We start from the raw sequence: 26,022 nt of genomic DNA on the forward strand, positions 1-26,022 counted from the left end.
CAATCTTTCTAACTAACCTCCAAGCCAACAAGAGGGCTGAGGGGCTTGTTCATAGGTTAGCACTAGCTCTTGCATTTGATCCTAGTACTTTGTGCCTGTGGGCCCTGTTCGTAAACAGGGTATGGCCGGAAATACCTTGCCATAGCCCAACCTGGCCCCCTTCCAAGTTAGAATCGTGTGACCTGAAACAATCAACAGTTTTCTTGCTTTGAACCTCTCAAAAAGCCAAATCATCCACTGGGAGGGGACTATTGTCTCCTGTTCTTTCTGCAGCGGGCAGAGGGCAAATGAATGCATGCAGTATTGTGGGCTGGGGAGACAGGCAGGCTAAGATGGCCAACTGGAAAAATGGCAGTGTTCGGCTCTGATGAGGGCACACTCACTAATGTTCGTGGGACAAGTACAATTTTTTCATTACTTTTTTCACCGAGACTCAAATATGAACTGGAGTCAGAGCTTGGTAGAGGGTCAAAACAAAGATCTTGAAACACATCAAGGGGAGCTCCGGGGTTAGGGGCCTGGTTGCCTCCTGGGGGAGAGAGTGCTCTGGGTGTGGCCTCACCACTATCTACTGTTTACGGATCATGCCCTTGATAGCTGTCTCCCTGTTCACGTAGGTAGCCCAGTACACCAGGTTGAAAATGGCAAAGAGCACTGGGAAGATTATGCGGGAAATTTTGTCAACCTTGCTGACACTGTTGTAGGTCTTGGTCTCAGCTGGGATTTCCTGCACGTAGGTAGTGGTCTTGGGAGAAGCGATGAGCGTCGGGGTTGAGGTTGCACTGGCGGCAGCGGCAGCGCCGGCGCCCTGGGGGATGGTAGTGAACTCGGTGTCCTTGGCCAGGTTGATGGGATAAGTGGTCCCCACGATGTTGAAGGTGGTGCTCGTTTTCTTCGCCGGGGCTGCTGGAGTCTTTTTCTGGTGGGACGTAGGAGGCAGAAAGAGCAAGGGCAGAGGGGAAACAAAATAAGAGCTAATTCAGAACGAGACAGAGCATCTTCAGAGACTTCAGGAAGGGGAGTCATGAGAGAAGTGAATGGGGTGTGAAACCCACAGCAACACACCGGCCAGCTCTAATTAAAGATGCATTTGAAAACACAAAACTCCAATGATCCCGACTTAGTAGCCATGTGGCATGAGCCAGGCTACCTCTATTCCTTGAGTTACTTTTGCAAAATGAAGATTAAAACATTTGGAGGTTGTTGAGAGCCTTGAATAAGAGAATGGGAGTAGAAACCACTGGAAGACGGAAATCTGGTTCCACAGAGGGTCTCATATACGCAAGTGATCTGATCCTCAGAGCAACCCTAGGTGATAGGTCGCTGAGCTTATTTCTATTTGACAGACAAGAGAAATCAGCTTAGACTGAGTGGCAGAACCCACACTTGCCACCTGGGCTCATGGCATGGACCTGGGGCTCGGCTTTTTGAGGGACGTATATTTTCTGTCCACCTAAGAAAAACACCCTCAAGGATTTGATCATCAAGTGGCACATCTCCCATGAGGAAGAGTGCTCAGAGAGTCTGAAAGTCATTTTGTCTTTATGTCACAATAAATAGTATGTCCCACTTCCATGCATTATTGCGATTGTAGCTCCCCCTTCAAACAGGAGAGCAAGCTGGCGAGTGCACCAAGGATTTGTAGCTCAGCCCTGCTCCAGGCAGGACCCTCAGCCACCCCAGGTGCCTCTGCAAAACTTTCTCTCCGAAACACCAGGGTGTTGCCTAGATGCTGCCACTCAGAGCGTTTTGTCAAAGGAAGGAAAAAAAAGAAACTCAATGGGAACCACACATGCACACATGCACCCCTACATTCTCACAAATACAACTTGTGTATACATGGAAACTTCATTTGGAAGAGAGAAGAGGTGACAGAGTTGACACCTGGATCAAAATTAAGGAAGAGAATGAGAAATAGGAGACGCTGAGGGAGCAGACAAGTGCCAGATGGACCAAAGCTAGTGATGCAGTCCAGAGTTAGGACTGTCTGTGGCCTCCTCCTCCCACACAGGCTTTTCTTCCCTCTACCCCTCTATGTTCCAAGGGAAAGGCCATGTTAGATGAGCTTCAGCCCAAGACTATTTGATAAACTGTGTCAGAGAGCTGTGCCATCATTTCACACTTCTCTTCTTGTCTCCTTTCTATATGGCACTGCATGCATGTCCAAGCATCTGCTTTATTTCTTTACTCCTCCACTTCCTTCTTGATCCCTCTCTGGGTTTCTTCACTTCTAATAAATGTTGCTGTGTTGTCTCTGGAAAGAAAGATGGCGGCCGCATGGGAGCCTTGTGGAAAACAGGTTTGAGCCGGGGCTGGCGGGAGCGGCAGGGACCTCATGGGAAGGGGGGCTTTGTGGGCCGTCCCCCACGCCCCACCGAGGTCGCCAGCTGCCCCCCACGAGCGGCTCTCCGGCACGGCCACGACTCCAGGGCACAGAAACCAATCTCTTAACTAGCTAACTTTTAATAGAAATTCTTCCAGGGTCAATAAGTAAAATAGCAGAAATTCAAAACCGCGCGGCCGCTATTGCGGCCGCGCGACATCATTTTATTCTTAAACTAAGTTGTAGAAAGCAAATCATTTCACAACGCTGTTTCAGCATGTCTGATTGTGGGGGGTGGGTCGTAAACTCTAAACAATAATTGTGCATCTTCTATCGAAATAATCTATCTAGTCAAAGTAGATAGAGTATTAACTAGAACTCATCTGCCTCACAAGAATTGGGAGGGGTGGGAGGTGGGGGTCTATTGGGGTTCGGGGTTAAAAATGAGTATTGGTAAAGGGAAATGTGTTTGGTATCTACATGACTGAGACCTAAACCCGAAAGCTCTGTAACTTTTCCCACAGTGATTCAATAAATAAATAAATTATAAAAAAAATGCATAATTAACTGACCTTAAACTGCAATAAAAATAATAAGCTTTTTCTTTTTATGGTGTTATATGCATAATAAATTTATTTTTTCCTATTGTAAAGGACAAAAAAGTCTATGAAAATATTTTAAAGACCCAGATGTTTTTGTTGTGTTCTCCTTTAAACTACTATTATAAATGAAATAGATTTTAAAATTAATCAATTAAAAAAAATCAAAAAAAAATAAATGTTGCTGTGTTTCTCTTAATTTTTCTACTTCTTTTCTTCTGTACTTCAGAGTTCCCAGCATGTTTGTTTGTGGGGCCATCCTTGACGGTATTCAGGGGCTAATTCAGGCTCTGTACTCAGGAATCACTCCTGGTGAGCTCAGGGGACCAATAGGATACCAGGTATGGAATCCAGGTTGGCCACATGCAAAGCACGTGCCCTGTCCACTGTACTATCTCTCTGGTTCCTTTGCAGCATTTTGATCCCCGCTCTCCTTTAGGCCACGCTGCCATTTATCTTCCCCATCCTAATAAACATTGTCTAGCATTCGCTGACTATCTACTGGGTTGAGATCTAAGCTGTTCTGTAGGGCAAAGTTGAAGGATGAATAGACGAGTTGGCTTCAGTTCTCTTTCTGAGGATATCACAGCGCAGTAGGGGAGAGCTTTCTGAGCACAGCACTTCCAGACGCTGTGATCAGAGAGGAGCAGAGTGGTGTGCGAATTCTACAGAGGAAGGGTCAAAGTACCTACGGCTACTGGAAACCACAACTCAGGAATGACAACGAACTCTGTGACATGTGTTGCAGAACAAGAGGATGCGGAAAAGAAGTGCACAGGTGAAGAGGACTATTCGTTGCGTGACAAGGATTTTGCTTTTGCTGGATCAGAGTGCTTATGGCAAAGACCTGGAATATTATGCTCTTTGGGCAGGGAGGGCAGCTGCTAAAGTAAATAGACAGTTTAACAGGCCACCTTCAAAGCAATGCTGTTCCTGCTTTCTGAGGATTGTAGTCACATTGCTACAAGAGGAGGACAGAATCGGAGGCTTTGAAGAGCCTTGTAAATGGTTTAAACACCACATGGTATTCATTTATAATTAGCAGATTCATTTTGTGAATAGAATCCTGCTGATAAATGCCTCTACTTCCAAATAAAAGAATACTTGCTTGCTTATTAATTTTCTTAGTAATCTCTTTTTGTTTTCCTCGGGTATACCAAGAAAAAAAATACTACCCTGACTTTGCTAGACACGTTTGCAAGTTTATTTACCTCCTCTTATAAGCTTATTATGACTTAGTCTGAGAAACAATCACTCCTGATAGTAAACACTTCCTTTCGCTCCATAGGCACTTCGTGTTTGGAAGACGGGGAGAATGAGCAGCTGATTTCATTGCACCTATTTTCAGTAAGAAAATTACCTTTCAACTTCTATTGTCCTTCCCAACATTTTAATCAGTCACTAGTATCTTTACCTACATTGGCAAAGGAGGAAATCAAACTGTTATCTAAAAATCAGAAATAACAGCCTGAGTGATAGTACAGCAGGTAGGGCTCTTGCCTTGCATGTGATCAACCCCAGTTTAATTCCTGGCATCACATACTATCTCCTGTGCATTGCCATAATTCCTGAGTAAAGAGGTAGGACTAAGCTCTGAGTCTGTCAGGTGTGGCTCAAAAATCAAGAAATAAATAAATAAAAAGTAAAGGGGAAATTGATGTTAATATTCTAATATATCTCTGTACTCTGAAATTGCATAGATTCTAACTAGAACTAGACTGATTTGATCAGTGTGGGACTGTATTCCTAACTTCCAGACATTTGCCTCTTCTTAGGCAAGTAAAAGACAAGTGTCCTGTCACTAATGGGTGTCAATTCCTAGTTTGTTCCTGCTGATTCTAAACCCTCTCCTAGACAATATGCCACTATAATTTATCTTGTCATCATTTCCACATTGCAAAATAGCATCTATTCATATAATGGAATATTAGCTAGTCTTAAAGAAGGAAGGGCATTATGAGACATACTACACAATGCAGATGGACTTTGATGCTACGTGAAATAAGCCCATCACAAAAGATGTCTGATTCCACATATATGAGGAACTTAGAGTGGGTAGATTCATAAGAATAAAATACAATCCCGGGGAGGTATCTGGGGATAACGTGTGGTGGTTGTTTTGCAGGAAAAGAGTTTTAGTAACGTGGGACTTGAAACTTCAAGAGGGATGTCATTCAACTTGCAGCGAACAGACACTCCTTTGATCCCAGGCACCATAAACAGGTCCCTGAGCACTGCCAGAGGTCAGTCCTGAGAATGGAGCCAGGAAAATTTCCTGAACACTGCTGAATGTGGCCCAAATCATCCTTCCTCTAAAAAAGCCTCAGTGTGCAAGATGGAAATGGTTCTTGAAATGACATGTACAAATACGTGTACATACTTAACACAACTGAACCATGTACTCGAATGATTAAGATGGTAAATATCAGTATATGAAGTGAGGAAGGTTACAGTCAGAGAGAAGTAAAATGTTAGGAAGAAGTACAGGAAGTACTCAGAAGTAAATGATGAGTCCAGCAAATTTCAAAGAAACAAAAAGCAACATTCTGGATTTGGAGGCATTTTATAAGAAAACAGAAAGTGGAATATTGCAGGTAAAAGAAAATTGAGTACTTCTACCAATTTTTGGAGAAGCTTATGGGAATATTATCATAGTTGATCATGGATAAAAAAAATCTCTTGTGGGTTATGACTACTGTTGATGAATATAACTTAACTCATGGCAAGTATTACTACTTCCCTACAGAAAAATGCCAAGATGTGACTTGGATTGTGGCTACATTTACAGGAATGCTCTATATATTCGAAAGCCATCAATGAAACGAAATGAAACAAACTTTCCCAAGATTTGGATGAAAGTTAATTTTATTATCTATTGTTAAATAAGATAAAATATTCTTCTAGGGCATCCTTGTTTGCAAAAAAAAAGCAGTGTAAGAATTACTATGTTAAACCAAATAAAGGTGTTGGGAGGATCCTCCCAGGATGGGAGAAGCATGCGGAAAGTAGACTATAGACTAAACCTGATTGTCACCCATTGCCTCTTTTGCAAACCACAACACCCAATAAGCAAAACACAGTACCCAAAAGAAGAGAGAGAGAACAAGGGGGAATGCCCTGCCACAGAGGCAGGGTGGGATGGGGGGGGGGATGGGGGGGGGGGAGGGATGCTGGGACCCGTGGTGGGGGAGGATGGGCACTGGTGGAGGGATGGTTACTTGATCATTGTATAACTGAAACCCAAGCACAAAAATTTAGAAGTCTATAACTGTACCTCATGGTGTTTCACTAATAAAAAGAGAGAGAGAGAGAGAGAGAGAGAGAGAGAGAGAGAGAGAGAACAAAAGGGAATGCCCTGCCACAGAGGCAGGGTTGGATGGGGGGGATGGGGGGTGGGAGGGATACTGGGATCTGTGGTGGTGGGAAATGGGCACTGGTGGAGGGATGAGTATTTGATCATTGTATAATTGAAACCCAAGCACAAAAATGTGTAAGTCTGCAACTGTACAACTGTACCTCACGGTGTTTCACTAATAAAAATTAAAAAATTAAAAATAATAAAAATAAAAAAGAAGGGCCCTTGGGACAACTAGAGCCCAACTATTGCAGTTGGTAGCAAAGGGTTCTCTAGTTATTATCTTCTTTATCTACCATACAATCTCTATTACCTTTCATTCTGGAACGTCTGTGTCATATTAAATTATTGCCTGATGCAGTGACTGTCTACTTAAAAAAAAAAGAAAAGAATTACTATGTTAGTATGAAACTAATATCCAAGGCCAGGGAAAATGGGCCAGGAGGACTGGTCAATGGTTGGGAATTACCACAAGGGTCGGGGGGGGGGAGGGTAGTTAAGATAAAAGAGGGTCTATTATGACAATACTAGTTGCAAATGACCAATCTGGACAGGAACTGAGTTGTTGAAAGCAGGTAAAGGGATATACATGATAACCTTTCTGTATCTGTATCACAAACCATAGTGCCTAAAATGAGAGAGAGAGGAGAGAGAGAGAGAGAGAGAGAGAGAGAGAGAGAGAGAGAGAGAGAGAAGAGGTGCCTGCCACAGAGACAGGCTCGGATGGTCGGATGGAGGATGGCTTGAAGGGGTGGGAGGGAAACTGGGGAAACTGGTGACACTGGTGCTGGAATACCGTGTTTTCAAAACTTAGGTAAGAATTTATAAATATTTTCCAAAAATGTCTAAAGATAGTAATTATTTTATTTTTAAATATAGAATTTTTAAAATTTAAAATTTGATTTTAATTTTCAAACGTGTAATTAAAGTATTTATACATATAGTTTCCAAAAATCAAATGAAAAGACTTAAAATGTATACCAGGGAATCCTTACCCCATGCACTATGGCCTCAAATAGTAACTCCTAATTGTTTGGAAATCTCTTAGCTAAAACTTCTAATACTTATGTTGACACTGCTTTCAGTTTTACACATAATGGTCTTTTCAAGATCAATTATTATTACCTCACTTGTGCAACCTTTCACCTTCTAATATAACTTTGGCAATCATTTCAGAATAATTAAGAATCAGCCACTATTACTAGAAATGATAATACATGACTACATAAATACTTCTGGCCTCCTGCCCCCTTGTGGACAACTTCCTCTCTAGGTCTGCTAACCGCATAACTTTTATCTCAGGACTTTTTATCTTCTCTGCAGGCTCTCTCGCCCCCTTTCCAGAGCCAAATGCCTTTCCTCGCTCTTCTACTTTCTTGTTTTAACAGACAATATCATCCAGTATCTTCCTATGGGAGAGTGCGTGGAAAGAGACAGGGGACACTTCTAAGTTGCTGAAGGTCAGAAAATGATAACTGTACTGTTCCACTTAATTGATGGGTAGGACTCAAGGTTGAAATCCTTTGCCCTGCCCCTCCAATCAATGGAATAGAATAGAAAACCCAGACAGACCCTATGCTGTGTGGTTAGTTACTCTTTGATAAAGGAGGAAAAAAGAAGAGGAGCAAGAAAAGCCTCTTCAGCAATTGGTACTGGGAAAACTGGTCAGCCACATGCAAAAAAAAAAAAAACAAAAAAAACAAATTCAGATCTCTTTCTAACGCCATGTCAAATCAAAATGGATTGAAGACCTTGATATTAGACCTGAATCCATAAGGTATATTTAGGAAAATAGAGGCAAAGCTCTCCATGACATTGAAACTAGAGGCATCTTTAAGGATAAGACTCCACTAACCAAGCAAGAGAAGCAAAGATAAACTAATGGGGCTACATTAAATTAAGAAACTTTTTGCACCTCAAAGCAAATGATGACCAGAATACAAAGACAGTCCAAAGACTGGGAGGAATTATTTGTTCACCACTCATTCGATAAAGGGTTAATATTGGGGCTGGAGCGATAGCACAGCAGGTAGGGCATTTGTCTTGCACGCAGTATCCCAGTATCCCATATGGTCCCCTGAGCACCGACAGGAGTAATTTCTGAGTGCAGAGCCAGGAGGAACCCCTGTGCATCGCTGGGTGTGACCCAAAAAAGCAAAAATAAATAAGTAAATAAATAAAATAAATAAAGGGTTAATATCCAAGATATACATAGCACTAGTAGAAATCTACAAGAAAAGAACTCCAATCCTATCAAAAACTGGGAAGAAGAGATTAATAAACTTCCTCAAAGAACCACAAATGACTAAAAGGCATATAAAAATGCTCTCTATCATGAATCATCAGGGAGATGCAAATCAAAACAACAATGAAGTATCACCTCACAACCACAGAGACAGGCACACATTTAAAAGAACAACACAAAGCAGTGTTGGCGTGGATGTAGGAATAAAGGGAGACGCATTCACTGCTGGTGGGAATGTCCCACATGTCCATCCTTTTGGGAAGACAATATGGACATTCCTCAAAAATAGGTAGGAATTGAACTTCCATATGACCCAGTAATTTCACTGCCGGGAGTATACTGCAAAGGGTTCAAAGCAGAGTCCAGAAGACATCTGCACTCCTATGTGCATTGCAACAATAGCCAAATGTCAAAGAACTGGTGACCAGACCCAAAAAACCCTATAGTACATATACACATTGAATACTATTTGGCCACAAGAAAAGATAAAGTCATGCAACTTGCTGTTACACGGATGAACCTGTAGAGTATCATGTTGAGTGAAATCAGCCAGAGGGAGAGGGAGAGTCTCATAATAATCTCTCTCATATGTGGGATATAATGAAACTTTGTAGGGGAATATCAAATGCCCAAAGGCAATGGAAACAAGAGCAGGAAAACTGGTCTTTTGTAGCAAGCCTGCTACTGGGGTAGAGGTGGGAGAGATAGGACAGGAAAGGGATAGGACAGGGAAGATAGGACCATGGTGGAGGTGGAAGGTAAATTGGGAACTTTGGTGGTGAATAGTGGGCACTGGTAAAAGGTGTAATCCCATCAACGGCCAAGACTCAGAGACTATAAAATCCAGCTCCCGGAACTGCGTGGCCGCATTTGCGGCCGCGCGACATCTTATCAGGACATCTTTTTATGACATCTTATTATCTCATTCCTACTTTGGACAAATTTGCAGGCTATCGAATGTAGCCTGCCCACAGGGCAGAGTCTGGCAAACTCCCCGTGGCGTACCCAATATGCCAAATACCAGTAACAATGATGGGCCTCATTCTCCTAAAGAGCCTTGAATAGAATCTCAGGGCTAGGATGAAAGAGACATTACTGGGGCCTGCTCGAGGCAATCAACGAATAACAGGATGATGAATGAATGAATGAAAATGGTAAAAGGACTGACTGGTACTGGAACATTGTATGCCTTCCTACCCTATCTTCTGGAATCCATTGCAGTTGACAAGTTTCATGCCAGTCAGCTAATTTGTTTTCCTCTGGAGATAATATTTCTTTCTAGAAACTTCTTAGTCTATCACTTTTTCCTTGGTTTTCTGAAATTTTATGATGGTGTGCCTTTATGTGGTTCTATAATGACATTTTCAATTTGGAGAGACTTGCCTTTTCATTTGTGAAAAAAAATGCTTTGCATTAGGGGCTAGAGAGGTGGTTCCATGGAGGTAAGCACTTGTTTCACATGCAGCTGACAAAGTTTCACCCCCTGAGCCCTGTCAGGAGTGAGTGGTCCAAATACAGAGCCAATAGTAAGTCCTGAATATTACTGGGTGTAGCCTAAAATAAACGCACGGAAAATCTCATATTAGTTCATTTCCTTCCTTGCTTTTTTCTCATTTCCAAGTTTGCTTTGCCAGCTCTTAGTAGCCCCAACGTCGCCTGACAATATAGATTGTCACCTAGTGGAGTTTTGATTGGTAGACTCTGATGTGAGGTCAGTGGGAAACAGGCATCTTCTGGAAGGTTCCATCTTCTGGAAGGTTCCATAACCTTATTATGTAAAAAAAATGTGTTTCCTGGAGGCATTGGGCTTCTTTCCAAATGGGCCATCTACCTACTGTCTTGGAGAAGTCTGTGTTTCGCTGCAGACACGTCACATGTAGGCAAGCTTCAGGCTCTGGCTACACATTTAGAACCAATCCCCCTAGTCATCCCGGTGTGCTTTATTCTTTGGATCTCAACAGTTTTTCACACTTCAGATACGCATTTCCATTGCCATTCATTCATCCCAGCCTGCAAATTGAACCTACTAGCTTATATTTCTTCATTTGAGTCACTGATGACAACGTTTAAGAGGGAAGGTTGAAAGATGAAGCCTTGACCGTTGTCATGGGGACTTCTATTCACATTTTTGTTGGTTCATCAATGTATATGATTTTAATTGGTCATTCAAATACATCAGCCTAGTTGTAATAGTTTCAGCTGCTATTTATCTTCATGAAGGCATAATTTAAAAGTTAGATGTCTTGGTAAAATATGAAGTTTCCTATTTTACCAGTTTAGAAATTTCTTCATAATTTTTTCAAGTTTCATTTGGCATATTTTCTTCTTGCGAACTCAGGCTGGATAGAAGTGATTTATGCTCATTACTCATAAGACATCTGTTTAACAATATATTCTTGGGTCTTTTCAATTGCATATGTTAGAATAAGGACATTTTTGCTTCCTTCTCCTCTCTGGAACCAACCAAAAAATTACAAGGAAAATAGAGATAGAAACTAATCATCTCTATAGAAAATAAATTTTTTACTGAAATTTGAAGGCATGTTTAAATTTGAAGACAAAAGTAAAGGACTGCCAGATATAGTAAAAGTTGCATCCAGTTCAAAAAGACACTGGGGATGCTTGTAGATCTAGATTTCAGACAAGAAAAGACTCTTAAACGGTGCATGACATAGCCCGAGTAAAGAAACAAATGACCCCTCTTTTCAAAGAAGGAAATTAGTTCTCAGACTGGTAGCAAAACTGTACTGGAACATGGTACAATGGCAGAGATGGTAGAGACTGGACAAACTAAAGGATGTAATCACACACACACACACACACACACACGTACAGTTGCACCACAGAGAGCTCTATGAGCGAGAAAAATTCCTTGCTGTTTAGAAGCAGAATCACAACTATAAGAGGAGTCAACAGAGGAAGAATAAATGCAATTATTTCTTCACAGTTTGCAGCAAGAACTGCATCAATTCTAATTAGTTAAATCCAGTGTAAAATGTTGTCAACTTGCAGTCAATCTTCTAGAGAATACTATCTGTTTTTCCAGCTTGAAAAACTCCATTATCTTTTATCTTCCCTGTGATTTCTCAAGGAATATTACTGGAGTGGTTCTGGCATCACAAGTGTCAGCTATTTTTAACATTGTTGCTAAGGTCTAGAGATCTGAATTCTTTTAAAACAGTCAAGATGATCTTGATTTCACTATTTGATTCCTATGAATGAACTCCAGTTGCTTGTTTCTTCTCTCTTTGGTTTTCTTTCCTCCATCCATCAGCCAATATAACTTACATTCGTTTATCTTTTACTCGGAGGCAGAAACTGCCGAAGGATGGTGGCTCATTAGCTGATGCTCACAAAAGCCCTTACTCTCATCTAGTTCCTGTAGTGAGAGGCAGACAACTAACTCGAATACAAATAAATTCTTTTAATGCCACAAAACATGAAAGTTCTCTTGGTGATTCTGAAACAACTTGGTGGAGAAAACAATATTTCATCTAGGTCCCTTTTTGTGGTTACAATTATTTTTTAAAAAATCTATTAGAGTTCAGGTAGTAAAAGAAGAGTTTAGGGTATTGATATACAAAGTTACAGCACTTACCATCATCAAAGTAGCCACGAATCTTGCACCACTGTCCACCCCCCCCCCTCACCACACACACACACACACACACCACCGCTTACTTTGTGATTGATTCTGTATTCCAATGCCAAGGGAATCATCTGGGTCTTGATGAATGAGTAGATATATTCCCAGGGAGGGAAAAAAGAATAACATATCAAGCAGAGAGGAAAAATAAAAGTAAAGATACAGAAGGAAGATTGATAATCTTTCTGCTTTGACTGTAAATGGGCACACTGAAAAGTGAGGGTAGGGATGGCCTTCCACATTGTTCTGGACTGGAGGCAGAGTCGGAACCTTCCTCCTGTGTCTAGCAGTGTTCCTCAGGGGGTGCGGGAACACTCCAGAGGGTAGCAGCCTTGATAAAACTCGGTGGGGATTGTTCTGCTTTTTTTTGACTTTAAGAAGGTAGATTTCCAGGAAGATTATATATATATATATATATATATATATATATATATACACATATATGTGTATGGGCTGGAGCTATAGCACAGCAGGTAGGGTGTTTGCCTTGCACATGGCCGACCTGGGTTCGATTCCTCCATCCCTCTCGGAGAGCCCAGCAAGCTACCGAGAGAATTCCGCCTACACGGCAGAGCCTGACAAGCTCCCCGTGGCATATTCGATATTCCAAAAACAGTAACAACAAATCTCACAATGGAGACGTTACTGGTGCCCACTCGAGCAAATCGATGAACAAGGAGGACAGTACTACAGTGCTATATGTGTATATATGTACATACATATGTGTATATATATATGTGTGTGTATGTGTGTGTGTGTGTATGACTTTTTCACAAAAAAGCGGCAGTAGGCCAAGCAAACTTGAGGACCTAAGCCTCTAGGTTTGGTCCCTTTCCACAGGAGATCAATCAAGCCTCCATGATAGTCACCCCCATTTCTTTGCTCCCCAGCAAACACTCCACACTGCTAAGAAACACTCCCATCAAGAAACGGATTGCTTTCCCCAGTGACTAGCACACACCCCGGGCCAGTTCCCCCAGGCTGTAGGCTACTCACTCCTGGCTCCAATACATTTCTTTCAGGGAGTGTGTCCCAGCAACACTCTTACTGTAGCTCACCTTCACCTCCACGGCCTCCGGCACCTTCTTTCCTTCCCAAGCCCAACTCCTTTTAGTGAAATAGTTGACAGTGGCAAATTCGATCAGCGCAGAAAATACGAAAGCATAACAGACGGCTATGAACCAGTCCATGGCCGTCGCATATGCCACCTTAGGTAAGGAGTTTCTGGCACTGATACTCAAGGTCGTCATGGTGAGAACAGTGGTGACACCTGGGGAGGGAGAAGATGACAGTTAGTTGCCACTAGCACCTACTTGAGCCAGGGGACTATACTACACTGAAATGATCTCTTTATTAATATCAATTTATATATTGATCGGTGGGGCAGGGCCAGGGATCAAAGCCAGGGCCTCAGATATACAAGGCAAGAGATTGATCCCTTAGTGCTATCCCTGGGCCCTTTCTCTCTCTCTCTCACACACACACACAGAGGGAGAGGGAGAGGGAGAGGGAGAGAGGGAGGGAGGGAGAGAGAGAGAAAGAGGGAGAGAGAGAGAAAGAGGGAGAGAGAGAGAGAAATTCAAAGAAAACTAGCTCTTGCTAGTTATCCTCCCAATCAAGGCAGGAGTGGGAATATCAGTACTCAGACACCCTTCAAGTGATCCTCCAATGCAGGAAGAGAAATACCTGAGCTTCTGAAGCTGGTCCTCTTTTGCTAAATTTTCTATTGGAAAGTAAATGACCTATTTAATTGTGACATGGTGTTTAAATGGCAAAAACCTATGTTCCAAGCTGAAACATGCCATCTTTTTAACTCCTAGAGTACTGCGCAATGTGCGTTGTGATCTGGCCCCAGGAAAGCCTGCTTCCTCCACTTCGGGACAGGCTTCAGAGGGTGGCCAATGGGTCCCTGTGAATGTGCTCAGCCCCAGAATGGCATGCCAGTTGGAAATGACAGTTCTCTCTCTTGTTATTTTCTCCCTTTGCCATGCTGGCAGTAATCCTCTGAACCATCTAGAGCTCAGCCCAAGGCTCAAGACATAGTCTGAGCTACGTGGCACTTCCACTTCCCCTCTACTGGATACTAGTCTAGTAACACAGTCAGTCACCATGGGAAATAAGTTCTTCATTGCCTCACAATCTCTGTCATATTGAACTTCATAGACAAACAAAGCTATTCCAGTACCTACTTCTTCTGAGTTTTTGCTAAAACAAAGCCTAGTCCTCGATGAACTGATGCCTTTGGGTCAGGGGTGCGGGGTTGTGCTTGGGACTTACTCCTGGCTTTATATTCCGGGATCAGTCTTGGAAAGGTTCAGGGGACCATATGCTGTGCCAGCCGTGTGCCAGCCACGTGCAAGCCATGCAACTTGCCCACTGAACCACCTCTCCAGTCCAGGAACTGACTTCTTGGCCCTGGTCATCTTATTAGCCTGAACTTTTTTTTTGCTTTTTGGGTCACACCTGGCAATGCACAGGGGTTACTCCTGGATCTGCACTCAGGAGTTACTCCTGGCGGTGCTCAGGGGACCATATGGAATGCTGGGAATCGAACCTGGGTCAGCTGCATGCAAGGCAAACGCCCTACCCGCTGTGCTATCTCTCCAGCCCCTAGCCTGAAATTTTAAGACTCAGTTATGCATTGAAATGCTTTCTCCCCTAATCTATTTACGTTTTAGAGACAGAAACAACCTAACACAACGTGGAAGATGAATAAATAAAGAAGTTGTGGCATACAGACAAAACTGAAAACTACTGACTTATTAGAAAAGATGAAATCTACCCTTTTTCTACAACTCTGACAAACCTGGAGGGAGCAGGTCTATCTCCTGCTGGAGAGACAGTTACCAACAATTTAATTTGTGTAAAGGAAGAAAGCAAGGCAACAGACAACGTTGAATGGGCCCCAAGCCCCAAGACTGACAACTCTGAGCTTACCAAGCCGGAAGGTGGGGGAAAGGGGTGGGCAAGAAGGGACCTAGGGACAGTGATGGAGGGATAATGACATTATGGTCAGGGGTGTGGTGTGGTACTACTAAAGCATATAAGCATTCGCACTCTTGGAAACCAATGCTATCTCAGTAAAAAATAAATGAATGAAAAACCTAAACATGGTAAAACAAATAAAAACACAATATGAGTATTAGAAACAGGCTGAAGAGACCTAAATTCAACCAATCCCATTTAGGGGACTGGAGTGATAGTGGTAGGGCACCTGCCTTGCATATAGCCAAGTGGGTTTAATCCCTGCATCCAATGGAACCCTGAGTGCTGCCCGGAGTAAGTCACGAGCACTTCTGGGTGAGATCCCCTTAAAAAAACCCAAATCAAAAACAACAACTGAAAATAAGCCCACCTACTAGTACTATGAATCTTGAATAAGGTGTTCTACTCCATGAATCTTCAGCTTTATCATGTGTGAAAGGTGTGTGTGATAATATCAGACTTAGACTTCTTAGGAGATCCAATGAAATTACATTCATAAAGTTCATACAGTATAATTAATATCTGTCACAGACTAATCCCTCAATAAATGGGAGCATCTAAAATTAATATTACTATTATTTGATTGTACATAATAGTACCATCAAATTTCATAAGTAGTAGTACACTTACAATCACATGTTAACAATACTTAGAATAATTTTGTAATTATTATTCACAATAGTGTTCAAGTCTTGAATACCTGCCTTAGATCTAGAAATTTTGAGTTTCACCACAGATGTGCTTTGTATCTTAGGCAATTTCCATAATCTCTCTGTGCCTCCATCCTCTCCCATCTATGAATGTTCCCTAAACATTCTCTGTCCAGAATTTGGACAACGCCATTTTACCCAAAGTCATCTATCTAAACTTGAGTAATGGGGAGAGTGAGAACCTCTTTATTCGAGTTAACTGCTTCAGCAAGTCATTCAGGTCATGGAAAGAAGGGGTGAGAGATGTCATGGAAAGCAAATCGATGAGGGGAGACTAGCACTGCCTGACTCCACACAGCAACTCAGGACGTGGATACTGCCCTTGGGACACCTGTCTGGTGGCATGTCATTGATCCCCTTACAGTTGCTATATGAACGGAAGTACAGACTGGAAAAGACTTAACAATCTCAACTTAGAAATTCCAAAGGAGTTGGGACTGGAGCAATCGTACAGTGGGTAAGGTGTGTGCCTTGCATGCAGCCAACCTGGGCTTGAGATCCAGCATCCCTGATGGTCCCTCGAGCCCGCCAGGAGTTATTCCTGAGTGCAGAACCAGGAGTAAGTAAGCCCTGAGAATCATGAGAGTGGCCCCCCAAACACACAAACAAAAACCCTCCAAAGGAGCTTGTTGTTACCCAAACTAGGCAAAAGGTCATTAAGGGTGATTAGCTAGACACCCTTTAGCCTGGACAGGGATCAAACAGAGCTGTTGATGTGCGAGGATGGACTCACGATTCAGCAACTCACACCACAGGAAGTAAGCTAGGCCTCCTCGTAGAAATGAGTTTCCGTTCCTTGTTCTCAGCCCTGTCCCACTTACTACAGTGCTCACATATGTGGGTGGAGAGAAATCTGCAGCACAAGTGATTATGTGCCACATTTTCGTGGAGATTTTTATAGCTCTTACTTCTACGGGCTTGATTATCTTGTGGAGAGCTTTTAGCAAGTAAGAACTGGTAAGACCTTCAATCAAGCCTTTGGTACACTTAATGGATGAGAAAGATGTTTGGCATTTGAAACCATTTAGTCAGACCTGCTACCCAGGGTTTTTCTTTTCTAATTTTTGTTTTGGGCCACACTTAGAGATGCTCAGGGGTTATTCCTGACTCTGCACTAAAGAATTACTCCTAAAAAAAAGAATTACTCCTGGAGGTGCTCAGGGAACCATATGGGATGCCAAGGATTGAATCCTGGTTGGTCATGTGCCAGGCAAACACCCTCCCTGTTGTGCTATTGTGCTGGCCCCTGGCACTTTCTCTTTTTCGCTCTTCTCGAGACCCATTTTGCACTATCTCCCCTCCTTTGAGTATATCTCACACTAACATGATATTCTCGTGTTTGTCCCACCAGACCAGGAGTGGTCTGAGAGCAGGGACCTTAGGTGATCTTTACCCGGTTCCGGTTCAATCAGAAAGACAAGTAGGTTCCAGTGACACTAATTCTCACGTCCAGCTCACAGTCAAGTGTGCCCTGTTCGCCCGTCACAGTGAAGAATGTGCTAGATAAGAATGAGGGGGTCCACACTCCTGGGAATATATCCCAGAGAGGCAAAAATGTATAGTCGAAGTGACATCTGCACTTGTTTGTTCATTGCAGCACTCTTTACAATAGCCAGAAACTGGAAGAAACCTGAATGCCCAAGAACAGATGACTGGTTAAAGAAACTTTGGTACATCTACACAATGGAGTACTATGTAGCTCTTAGAAAAGATGAAGTCATGAAATTTACATACAAGTGGTACAACATGGAAAGTATCATGCTAAGCGAAATGAGTCAGAAAGAGAGGGATAGACATAGAAAGATTGCATTCATCTGGGGAATATAAAGTAACAAAATATGAGATTAATACCCAAGAATAGCTGAGATCAGCACCAGGAGGATTACTCCATAGCTTAGTGGCCAGCCAGGCATTCTAGAGGAAAGGGCAGCTCAGATAGAGAAGGGAGCACCAAATAACCAAATAAAGGGTGTTTGGAGGATCCTCCCAGGAGGGGAGATGCATGTCGAAAGTAGACTATGGACTGAACATGTTTGCCACTCAATGCCTCTTTTGCAGACCATAACACCCAAAAGGAGAGAGAGAACACAGGGAATTGCCCTGCCACAGAGGCAGGGGGGATGGGGGGATGGGGGTGGGGGGGATATTATCCATGGTGGTGGAAAATGGGCACTGGTGGAGGGATGGGTATCTGATCATTGTATAATCGAAACCCAAGCACAAAAAAATTGTAAATCTACAACTGTACGTCATGGTGTTTCACTAGTAAAAAAAAAGGGAAAAAAAGGAAAATAAAAAAGAATGAGGGGGTCCAGGGGCTGGAGCAATAGCACAGCAGGTAGGGCATTTGCCTTGCACGCTGCTGACCTGGGTTCAATTCCCAGCATCCCATATGGTCCACTGAGCACCGCCAGGGGTAATTCCTGAGCGCAGAGCCAGGAATAACCCCTGTGCATCACCGGGTGTGACCCAAAAACCAAAAAAAAAAAAGAAAAGAATGAGGGGGTCCAGCATCACAATGTAAGATGTGTGTACTGAGAACCTGATTGTTGTCTCAGTCACCATGTACCTTGACCTACGACAATGAAACTTTAAACCCACTAAATATTACTTGCTATATTTATACATTCCCTTGATAAGGAAAATGACCTAGAATATTTTCATTTCATGGGTGTCTACCACAACCTGCGTAGATTATACTATGGCCTTCTCTTTTGTGTATGTGTGTATGTGCGTGCGTTTCTATCCACTGATCCTATTTCATAATTTTATTTATTTTGGTTTGGGGGCTACACCTAGAGGTACTCAGGGGTTACTCCTGGCTCTGTGCTCAGCGATCACTCTTGGCAGGCTTAGGGAACCGTATGGGTGCCAGAGATCGAATCCAGGTTGACCGTGTGCAAGGCAAGCACCCTATCTGCTGTGCTACTGTATTGCTCCAACCCTGATTTTTATAGTTTTATATATTCAATAATCACTAAGCATTAACTTTAGCACAACCCACAGACTTATAATTTTCATTTTCATTTCATGCAGTTAAACCTTCCTGCTGGTATAATTCTCCATTTGCTTGAAGAACTTCCTTTAATGGCATGTTTATGATAATGAGTTAGTTGTTGCTGAAAAAATGTTTATTTTCTTCAGTTGAAATTTCCTGATAGTCTATTTTTTATGACTTTAAAGACCATACTCTTGTCCAGGACCCAGGAAAAGGAATATTTTCCTTTTCCCCACAGGTTTCACTATAATCTCTCTCTTTGCATTGCCCTTTGCTCTATATATCCTTGTCTCCTAGTTATAAGGTCAATTGTACTTGCATTTAGAAATGAGCCAGATAATCCAGGATAATTGCTCGATCTCACGATCCTTAATTTGGTTCAAATCTGCAAATCCTTTTTTTGCCATTAAGGCAAAATTAATAAATTCTAGGGATTAGGACATACAAAGCTTTGAGGACACTTTTAGCCTACAATAGTGATACCACACAGACTTAGAGCATTTGTTATTTAACCTAAACCCAGAGATTTTTTTTACCAAAACTACTAGCAGTTCATTCACCCATCTTTTACTACCAGTATCTGTTACTGTGAATAATGCTTGAGTTTTCACTTCCTCCTCCTATTGGGGCCCCGGAGTAATTTCTTACTTAGCGGCTTAGTCTTACTTAGCAGCTCAGACATTTAGAAGAATGTTTTCTATGCCCTATTCAGTTTTTAGGATTTTGAAGGGGAAAGTTTTTAAATGGCCTCTAAATTCTGATTGCCTCCACTTGGCTGGTGTGGAGCCATTCATTAAAGATCATTATGCCACTGACACAGCACTGCATCCAACAGGCAGATTCTACCTGCACCATCCCTAAACTGATGGTAACATTCATCCACCTGCTTATTTCGTTCTACTGGAAGTATCCTCTCTTTCATGTCACTCCTGGGTTTTCCTTTCTTCTTACTTTCCAGGTCACTGTGTCTCCCCAGCTGTCTCCTCCTCTTCCTGGCTTAAAATGCTTCCCTCCTTCGTCAGTGCTGGGTAATTCCAAGTGAATACCATCACCACTGCACAGGAGACAGTTTCATAGACTACAGAAGTTAATTAACATTTATCTCCTTAAACATCTTACAGTAGGAAAAAAGAGGCAGTAAATGTTTTATACACTTTCTGTCTCCCAGGGAAAAGTGCTAATGATATGCAAATCTCTGCCAGACATCAGTAAATTCACACTAAGAAAAATTTTCCTGACTGTAGGTGCTATTGCAAAACCCTTCAAACTTGCTGTAACCCTTCCGGTGTAACAAATAATTGATACCTTCAAAAAGGTTAGTGAAAAAACAGCCAAGTCAGAGAGGCTCATGCAGAATAAAAGGGGCTGATGAAAGAGCCCCTGGACCACTTGTCTGTTGTCTTCCAACACAACGATTTCCTGTCTTCCATGACAGATCCACCCCAGATCCTAAGGCAGGGCTGCCTGACACCAGGTCTGTAGTCCCCTTAGTGCGACAACCCATTCTACTGCTTTGTCAAGCAATCGGTGATCTGAAGGGCAGGAGCCAATGATTAGCTACTAAGATGGGCCTCGGGTTTTCTTCCCAGTTTCCCATAAAGCAAAACTCACCAAAGACCGTGCGGGCAGGAACAGATTCCCGGTTGAGCCAGAAAGACACTTGTGAAAGAATGACAGTCATGATACATGGCAAATAAGTCTGGATCACAAAGTAGCCAATTTTTCTCTTGAGATGGAAGTGGGTAGTCATGATGACATACTCTCCTGGAGAGAGAGAGTAAAATTAGGCAGTAAGCATCCCAGTAGACAGAGCTCCATCTATAGCTCCCAATTCAATTCGCCAAGCTTGTCATCTCACATCTAAAATAAGGCATACCAGCACCTCCCACCTTCTCAGAACCACATAGCACTGTTTTATTCTTGGTTTGGGGCCCAGACCCCGCAGAGCTCAGGAGCTACTTCCAGCTTGTTGTTGTTAGAGGTCTCAGAGGTGCTTGGGGGATCATGCAGTGCCAGGATCAAACCTGGGTTTCCTGGGTGCAAAGGATGTTCCCCACACTATTGACTATTTCCGCAGTCCCAGGCAGACCCATTCCATCGTCATGAAGCAGTGTAGGGATTTTGCATATGTTTATACGAAGATCTGCTTTCAGCATACCAACATAGTCTTCTCAGAGTAATTTGGACTCGAAGTTTATGCAAATAAATGAGTGTCTCGTTTAAATAATAAGATGTCGCTTCACATCTACAGCTTTTGTTTTGTGCTCAACATTCTTCTAGGCCTTTAACAGTCTTAAATTACTTCATCTTTACAACAATACTATGAGATGGGCCCTGTGATCACTCTTATCTTCCAGGTCAATAAACTGGCCAAGATGAACCCCGTGGACAACAGTAACTGTCGAGAAAGGGGCAGAGTGCAAGCAATGATCCCAAAGTGGATGCTTTCACGTCATTGTGTTCCCCTATTTGGACTTCTTGGGTGAGAATTGAAAGTTCAAATAGCAGAACATGGGCACAGCATGAGACCAGGGTACCAACCAGTAGGACAGGGGGACTAGAGGGAGGAAATGAGGTCAGGAGGGGGTGACTATCAAGAATGGCCTGAGAAATCCCTCTTGCTCCCTCCATCCATCTCTTCCTTCCCTCCATCTTTTCCCTCCCTCCCTCCCTCCCTCCCTTCCTTCCTTCCTTCCTTCCTTCCTTCCTTCCTTCCTTCCTTCCTTCCTTCCTTCCTTGTCCTTGGGGCTTACTCTTGGTTCTGTGCTCAGGGGTCATATAGGGTGCCCGGAGATCAAACCCAAGTGGACTCTGCTAGATGAATGCCTTCCCTGGTGTGCCATCTCTGTTCTCCATACTTACCCCTTTCAACGTATTCTTAAGAAACCAATAAATGATCTCTTTTCCCTACTAAAACATAGGCCATACTCAGGCTCTCTTTTAAGACGCTCCATACCAAACAGAATATTGACTGCAGGGGTTCTGAAAGGCCACTTCCCAGGGTCAAAACACTATGACCATGTCCCCAAGTAGTGACCAGCACACTGTGTGGGGTTCTGCTACCCCACTAGCAAAAGAGTTGAGTGTGCCAAGGATGTTTCAAATAGAAGCTAGAATGTGCGATCCTTTAATAGATACAAATAGCCAGTCTCCCATCTGAAAGAGTACCCCTGTTGGCCCTGCTGAACAGAAATGCATGGCCCATTGAATCATGAATAGAACATAGAGAGATAATTATCATGTAAGGAGATATAACTAGTAATTAAACATCTGCCATCAAAGAAAAGCTCGGGACAAAATGACTTAATGCATGAATTCTACCATTTAAATACTAATGAGTGCCAATCCCCCTTAAACTTATCAAAAAATTGAAGAGAAACACTTCCAAACTCATTTTAGAAAGTCCACATTACTCTGCAACTAACACTAGCTAAGGGTGCTACAAGAGAAGAAAATTACTGACAAATATCCTGGTGGAGCATAGGTGCATAAGTTGCAACAAATACTAGCAAACTAAATTTAATAACTCCTTAAAAAGATCAGATAACCTGATCAAGTATATAATGTTTCAACATATAAAGTCAATATATATGTGGTATACCACATTAATAGGATGAAATAGTAAATTCATATGATCATTTAAATGCTCTTGCTATTGCTCCACTAAATAAATGTGGAAAAAACATTTGATAAAACCGAATATCCTTTTGTGATAATATAAAATATTGGTTCTGAAGGAATGTAGCTCAACACAACAAGGAAGTCCACAGCAAGCCTGTTCTTGCCATCACCCTCAATGCTGAGAACATGAGTGTTTCCTCTTCAAAGAGGACCAAGACAAACTTGTCCACTTCCATCTACCAATTTTATTCAATGAAGCCTGGAGTAACTAGACAGAGCAGATTCATGAAATAAATAAATGAATAAATGAATGATAAGAGTAAGCACATAGGTACGAAGTGAAGGAGTAAAAATATCATGTTTACCAATGATATGATGTTCAGTAACACTAAAAATTTGAACCGAAAATTCTAATGCATGAATTCAGGGTACAAAACTGTATTCAAACTACCAGATTTTTACACACAAAAAAATTGAAAATCAAATTCAAATGACAAAGCATTTATAATAACATCAAAATCAAAAAATTCTTAAGAGTAAGCTTACCCAAGGATATGGAAGACCTCTATGCTAAAAACAATGAGATACTGTTAAAATAAATTGAAAACAATATAAACAAATGGAAATATAGCTGACATTAAAGTTTGGACTTTAATACTGTGATAATTTCCATGTTACTCAAAGCAACTGACAAAGTTAATGTAATTTTTCACAGAAGTAAAAAAGAAAATTCTAGAAGTATATATAGAACCACAAAATACTCCAAGATCCAAATCAATTCCAAGAACAAGGGGTCAGAGCAGTGATACAGCAGGGAGGGCATTTGTCTTATATGCAGCAGACCCGGGTTCTATCCCCGGCATCCCACATGATCCCCTGAGTACTGCCAGGAGTGATTCCTGAGTGCTTAGCCAGGAGGATCCCTAAGCATTGCCAGAGGTGACTCAAAAAGCCAAAAAACATTCTAAGAACAATACAACCGCAGACATCACAATACCCGATTTCAATATATATTTATTATATTGTTACAACAATCTAAAGAGTGTGATACTGGCATAGAAACTGGCACATAGATCAATGGTGAAGCAAAATGAAAACAAAACAAAGTCTCCAGAAATAAGCTGATGCAGGGACTAGAGAGAGAGTAGAGCAGGTGGGGTGTTTGCCTTGCAGGCCACTGACCCTGGTTCTATCACCAGCATCCCATGTTGCTCCTCAAGCATCACTGTGAGAAAATCCTGAGTACAGCATCAGGAGTAACTTCGGAGCATTGCCAGATACGGCCCAAACACAAAACCAAAAGAGAAATAAATTCAGGTATTTAAGACAAACATGGATCTGAACAGGGCACTAGGAATTCAAACTGGGCAAAGGGGAAACAGTAATAAAGCAGAGTAATAGCACAGTAGGTAGGGTATTTGCCTTGCATGTGTCTAACTGGATCCCAGCATCCCAGATTGTCTCCGAAGACCCAGCAGGAATGATCCCTGAGCTCCAAGGCAGGAGTAAGCCCCGAGTAAGCACGGTCTGTTGTGGCCACAAAGCAACCGAGCAAAACAGGGAAAGGAAAGTCTCCAATAAATTGTGTTGGGAAGACCAAATATTCACAATGGTTAAAATGCAAACAATCACCTTTTTACATAATTTACAAAAATTACCTCTAAATGGATTAAAGAACTAAGGAAAAGGCCCGAAGCTGTGAAACTCCAAAAATAAGATGGGGAAAAGCATCTCCTTGGCAACGAATTTGTTTGCTTCAGTGGGGGGCTTGGAAAGAGCCGCTCAGGGGCACAAGGCCACTTCCGGTTATACTCATCCAGTGCCACCTGCAGGTCCTGCTGTGCCAGGGAGCTCCCGAACAACACTGGAGATGTTTGGGGGGCTCCAGGGTCACACACAACAATGCTCTAGAACCATGCTGAGGTTTAGCCTGGAACACACATGAGGCACACACACAAATGCTTCAGATTGTATGTGTCCTAAGCTATCATTACCTGGACAGAAATATTACAGGAGTTAGGGTTCTTGCCTTGCGTGTGGCTCACCCTGGATCTGATTCCTGGCATCACAGAGGGTCTCCTGAGCACCAAAACCAGGGATAGTCACTGAATACTGTTAGATGTGGCCCCCCCCAACATAAAAACAAACAAAAAGTCTATACATATATATGTATAGATAGATAATATATTTTTCTCACAGCTCACTAGTAAGGAAAGCGAATTATCTAACACAATTTGATCCAGGGAAATTTAATACAAAGCAGACATAGAAATTGTTGACAGCTACAGAAAATTGTTATTTGACATGATCGTCATGGAAATGCGAATCCCACAATCGGGGAGGGGTGGGAGAGCCAAGATGCTCAACGAGGGAGAACTTGTGTTTATCTCATCCCCCAATCGTGCGAAATCTATACGAAACCCTAAGCCATTCTACACAGAACTCATGCAAAATTCCAGCAAACAAAACTCCCACAGCAATGTACAGAAGAGGGGCACCCAAATGGATGGGAAAGGGAGGAATGAATACTCTTGCCAAGAGAGGACCCCCTATGTGGGGCAGCAAGTTGGATTCAGGAAGGGATTTCTTTCTTTAAAATTTTTTATTAGTGAATCACCGTGGGGTACAGTTACAGACTTACAGACTTTCATGCTTGAGTTTCAGTCATACAATGATTGAGTATGCATCCCTCCACCAGTACCCATTCTCTACCACCAATGATCCCAATATCCCTCCCACAACCCCCATCCCACCCCCACTCCCCACCGTGCCTCTGTGACAGGGCATTCCTTTTTGTTCTCTCTTTACTTTGGGTGTTGTAGTTTGCACTAGAGGCATTGAGTGTCCATTGTGTTTGATCTATAGTCTACATTCGGTCACATCTCCCGACCTGCACTGGTCCTCCAAATACCCTTTACTTGGTGTTCCCTTTTTTATCTGAGCTACCTTTTCCCCCAGCATTTGAGGCCAGCTGCCAAGCTGTGGAGTAAACCTCCTGGTCCTTATCTCTACCATTCTTTGGTGTTAGTCTCCCATTCTGTTACTTTATATTCCACAGATGAGTGCAATCTTTCTATGTCTCTCCCTCTCTTTCTGACTCATTTCACTTAATATGATACTTTCCATGTTGATCCACTTATACGCAAATTTCATAACTTCATCTTTTTAACAGCTGCATAGTATTCCATTGTGTAGATGTACCAGTTTCTTTAACCAGTCATCTGTTCTTGGGCACTCGGGTTTTTTTTCCAGATTTTGGCTATTGTAAACAGTGCCGAAATGAACATACAAGTGCAGATGTCATTTCTACTATACTCTTTTACCTCTCCAGGATATATTCCCAAAAGTGGTATATCTGGGTCAAATGGGAGCTCAATTTCTAAAGTTTTTGAGAATTGTCCATACTGTTTCTGGAAGGGAATTCTGAGGTAAAGAACCAAGGGGAGTAAAATTAGCATCTAGGACAGAAGTGTGTAACCCCCATATTCATTGCAGCATTATTTATAGTTAGCAAAACACAGGGGGAAATAATCTGTCTTC

At 42.3% G+C, this 26,022-nt stretch overlaps 1 protein-coding gene across 1 annotated transcript in view; it reads right to left on the reverse strand.

The window, feature by feature from the left end:
* Positions 1–200: 200 nt before the first annotated feature.
* GABRA3 (gamma-aminobutyric acid type A receptor subunit alpha3) overlaps positions 201–26,022 on the reverse strand; it is a 45,342-nt gene continuing 19,520 nt past the window's right edge. The window contains exons 2-4 of the mRNA XM_056130283.1: positions 20,473–20,625; positions 13,227–13,438; positions 201–919 (exon numbers count right to left, since the gene is read on the reverse strand). Of these exons, the coding sequence (XP_055986258.1) occupies positions 569–919; positions 13,227–13,438; positions 20,473–20,611 (702 nt within the window). The 5' untranslated portion in view covers positions 20,612–20,625 and the 3' untranslated portion in view covers positions 201–568. The remainder of the gene's footprint in view (positions 920–13,226; positions 13,439–20,472; positions 20,626–26,022) is intronic.

This window comes from Sorex fumeus, unplaced genomic scaffold (assembly GCF_029834395.1).
Source record: "Sorex fumeus unplaced genomic scaffold, SorFum_2.1 ptg000075l, whole genome shotgun sequence".
In the NCBI taxonomy this organism is placed as follows: domain Eukaryota; kingdom Metazoa; phylum Chordata; class Mammalia; order Eulipotyphla; family Soricidae; genus Sorex; species Sorex fumeus.